Source organism: Apteryx rowi, unplaced genomic scaffold, assembly GCF_003343035.1.
Source record: "Apteryx rowi isolate R43461 unplaced genomic scaffold, aptRow1 scaffold_1006, whole genome shotgun sequence".
NCBI classification, from domain to species: Eukaryota; Metazoa; Chordata; class Aves; order Apterygiformes; family Apterygidae; genus Apteryx; species Apteryx rowi.
Genome location: NW_020447205.1, coordinates 107,428 through 110,272, shown reverse-complemented (window position 1 = coordinate 110,272; position 2,845 = coordinate 107,428). Strand labels below are relative to the sequence as shown.

The following is a 2,845-nucleotide window of genomic DNA, read 5'->3' as shown; positions in this document are numbered from 1 at the left end:
CTGCGCCAAACGCGCCGCTGGGTGCGCAGAGCTGCGTGGGGCGCCGCCGCCGCCGGGCTCCCGCTGCACCGGGCCACAGTGTTTGCTGGGCGTGGGGTGTGGGGGTGTGGGTGTGTGTGGGGGGGTGTTTTGTTTCTCACGAAAGGTAGCTTAGGTTCAGGGCCGTCCCTTGCCGGGCGGGTATCAGTCCCACGAGCGGACGAGGCTGATTGCCGGGTCCCCGGTTGCTGGCTGAGAAGTGGCCGCGGCCCCCCACGCCCTGCCCGCCGGCTCAGTCTGACAGGGAGTGGGAGCCACAGTCGTAAACCCGGTGGGCTCCGTCGGTGCTGTAGGGCCCGTTGTGCCAGTAGGACGAGTCGCAGACCGTCTGCAGGGAGTTGATTTCCGAGGCGGAGGAGTTGGCGTCCCTCCTCTTGGAGCGCTTTCTGTTCCTCAGGATGAACACCAGCATGCCAACCACCGTGAAGGCAGAGGTCACAAAAACCAGCAGGAGTCCTGGCACCAGCACCGAAATGGAGACCCTGCTGGTCTCCAGGTAGGAGTTGGAATGAGTACCTGTCTCTGTCAACCCAGTGCTGTTTTTGTTAGTGGAAGTTAACGTGGGCGAGACTTTTAGCTCCGGGCAAATCACGTCGTTGGAGAGAGACTCGAAATCCTCCTTGAAGAAATCTTCTGGGGATTCGCACCTCAGGTCGCTCATAATCACCTTGGGGCGCAGCATCTCTGCCCACTGTTTGAAAGGCACGATAGGGCAAGTACAGTCCCACGGGTTGCCGTGCAGGTCAATCTGAGTGATGGAGGTGAGCTGGTCCAGCACCCCCGCCACCGGGAGGTACATGAAATAATTGTTGTGTATGCTCAGCTTGGAAAGCGAGACCCCGGCGAACACGTCGACTGGGAGAGACCTCAGCAGGTTATTGTTGAGGATGAGGACTCTCAGTTTGGGCATCGCATTGAAAGTGCCAGGCATGATCAGCTGGATCCCATTAAACTCTACATTCAGATACTCCAGGTTTTGCAGCCCAGCGAATTTCTCCCGGGAGAGGGTGTCTAAGTAGTTGCTATCCATGTAGAGCCATCGGAGATCAAAGAGATTCTTGAAGGTGTTGTTCTCGACGGTGGCTATGTTGTTGTTGCCCAGATCTAGCAAATTAAGTTTCCGGTAATCCAGAAAGTGGGATTTCCTGATGGTATGTATTTTGTTGTCTCTCAGAAACAGCTCCTGCACGTTGGACGGCTTGGGCTTCAGATCCACCAAGCTGCTCACATTCCTGTCGTTGCAATTAACCTTTAAACCCGAGCCAGGGATCTGATCGCAGCTGCAGATCTGAGGACAGGACATGGTAGCCGGTAGCTTGCTCTTCACGCTAACTGTCGACACGGCAGCTGTAGGTCTGGTCTTGATTTGCCAGTTGACTGGAATCTTTGTACCTCCGTTTGGACCAGATCCTGGCGTGGCAGGGTCTTCCTTGCCATGTATTTTAAAGGGGGTTGGAATGGGACCAGGATCACAGGTTTCTTCTTCGGCAGGGGGAGCAGCTAGACTAGAATCCACTCTGTTCTTTTTGCACAGCTCTTGCTCTGTGGTCTCATTTAAATCTTTGCCCTGCAACCTAGTGGGAGCCTCACAAATCACTCTGCCGATCAAAGCGTTTTTGGGTATGTTTTCCAGCCATTCCTTCAACGATAGCAGATCGCAAGTGCAGTCCCAGGGGTTATCCTCTAGCAGGATTTCAGCAATGCCTGGGATCTGCTCCAGGACCTCCTCGTAAGGCAAGGTTTTAAGACGGTTTCCCCGGAGGTCGAGGTGGGTGATCGGCACATACTGAAACACGTTGGGGGGCAAGGTGCTGATGAGATTGTCATTTAAAATCAGCACCTCTAGCTTGTTTAAGTCCCTAAATGCTCCCGGGTCAATATCCCGCAATAGATTAAAATCTGCCTGGAGATACTCCAGATCGTCCAGCCCCAGGAAAGTCTGCTTCCTGAACGATTTGATCTTGTTGTTGTTTATGTGCAAGCGTTTCACCAGCTGCAGCCCAAGGAAAGCCCCAGGAACAATCTCGTGCAAACCGTTGTTTTCCATGTGCAAACTGACTGCATTGTAAAAGTTAGCAAACTCATTAGGGAAAAGTCGAGTCAGGGAATTTCCATGCAGGAATAAATGGTAAAACTGGGAAGTTGGGGCAGTGAAATGTTGCAGGCTGGTAAATCCCTTTTTCTCACAGTCTACGTGCAAATCCCCTTCTATCTCGTTGCAGGCACAGATCTTCTCTTTGCAAACGTCCCCTGTAACGTTTCCAGCAGCAAAACAAAGAGACGTCTCCAGCAACAGAATCCAAAGCAGCATTTTTAAACCGAGCGATTCATTCCCGATCTCATCACAAAGTAACAGCAACCATCCTCCTCACACCGAAAACAATTCCAGTTCATTCAATACATGAAATGTCCGAACCACCACCAAAGGGAAAAAAAATGCGGGGAGGGGGAGCAGGGAGGGTCGGCGAAGGGGGGGGGAACGACTCTTTCTTTTCTCCTGAATCCCTCTCTTCCCCCCCCCGCCACATACAACTGCAACAGCCCAGATTCCAGTCAATAATTATATCCACAAACTATCCAGGCACGTACTGCAAGGCACGCAAAAAAARAAAAAAAAAAAAGTAGAAGGAAAAAAATCCCCCTCCTCAACCCCCCTCCCCGACACCTCCCGGACAGCTAAGTAGAGGTCTGCCGACCGGGCTGGCTCAGCGGCACGGGGACGAGCAGCCGCTGCATGCTAGAGGGAGGCAGGCAGAGGGTGCAGCGGGGAGCGGGGAGGGCTACCCGCGTGCGCGGCTCCGCTCCG

The 2,845-nt window shown here is 53.6% G+C and overlaps 1 protein-coding gene across 1 annotated transcript; it reads right to left on the bottom strand.

Annotated features, from left to right (window-relative positions):
- Nucleotides 1-250: 250 nt before the first annotated feature.
- Nucleotides 251-2,647, bottom strand: SLITRK1 (SLIT and NTRK like family member 1). Its single transcript, XM_026063700.1, has one exon. The coding sequence runs from the start codon at nucleotides 2,348-2,350 to the stop codon at nucleotides 272-274; it is 2,079 nt and encodes a 692-aa protein (XP_025919485.1). The 5' UTR covers nucleotides 2,351-2,647; the 3' UTR covers nucleotides 251-271.
- Between the last annotated feature and the right edge of the window lie 198 nt (nucleotides 2,648-2,845).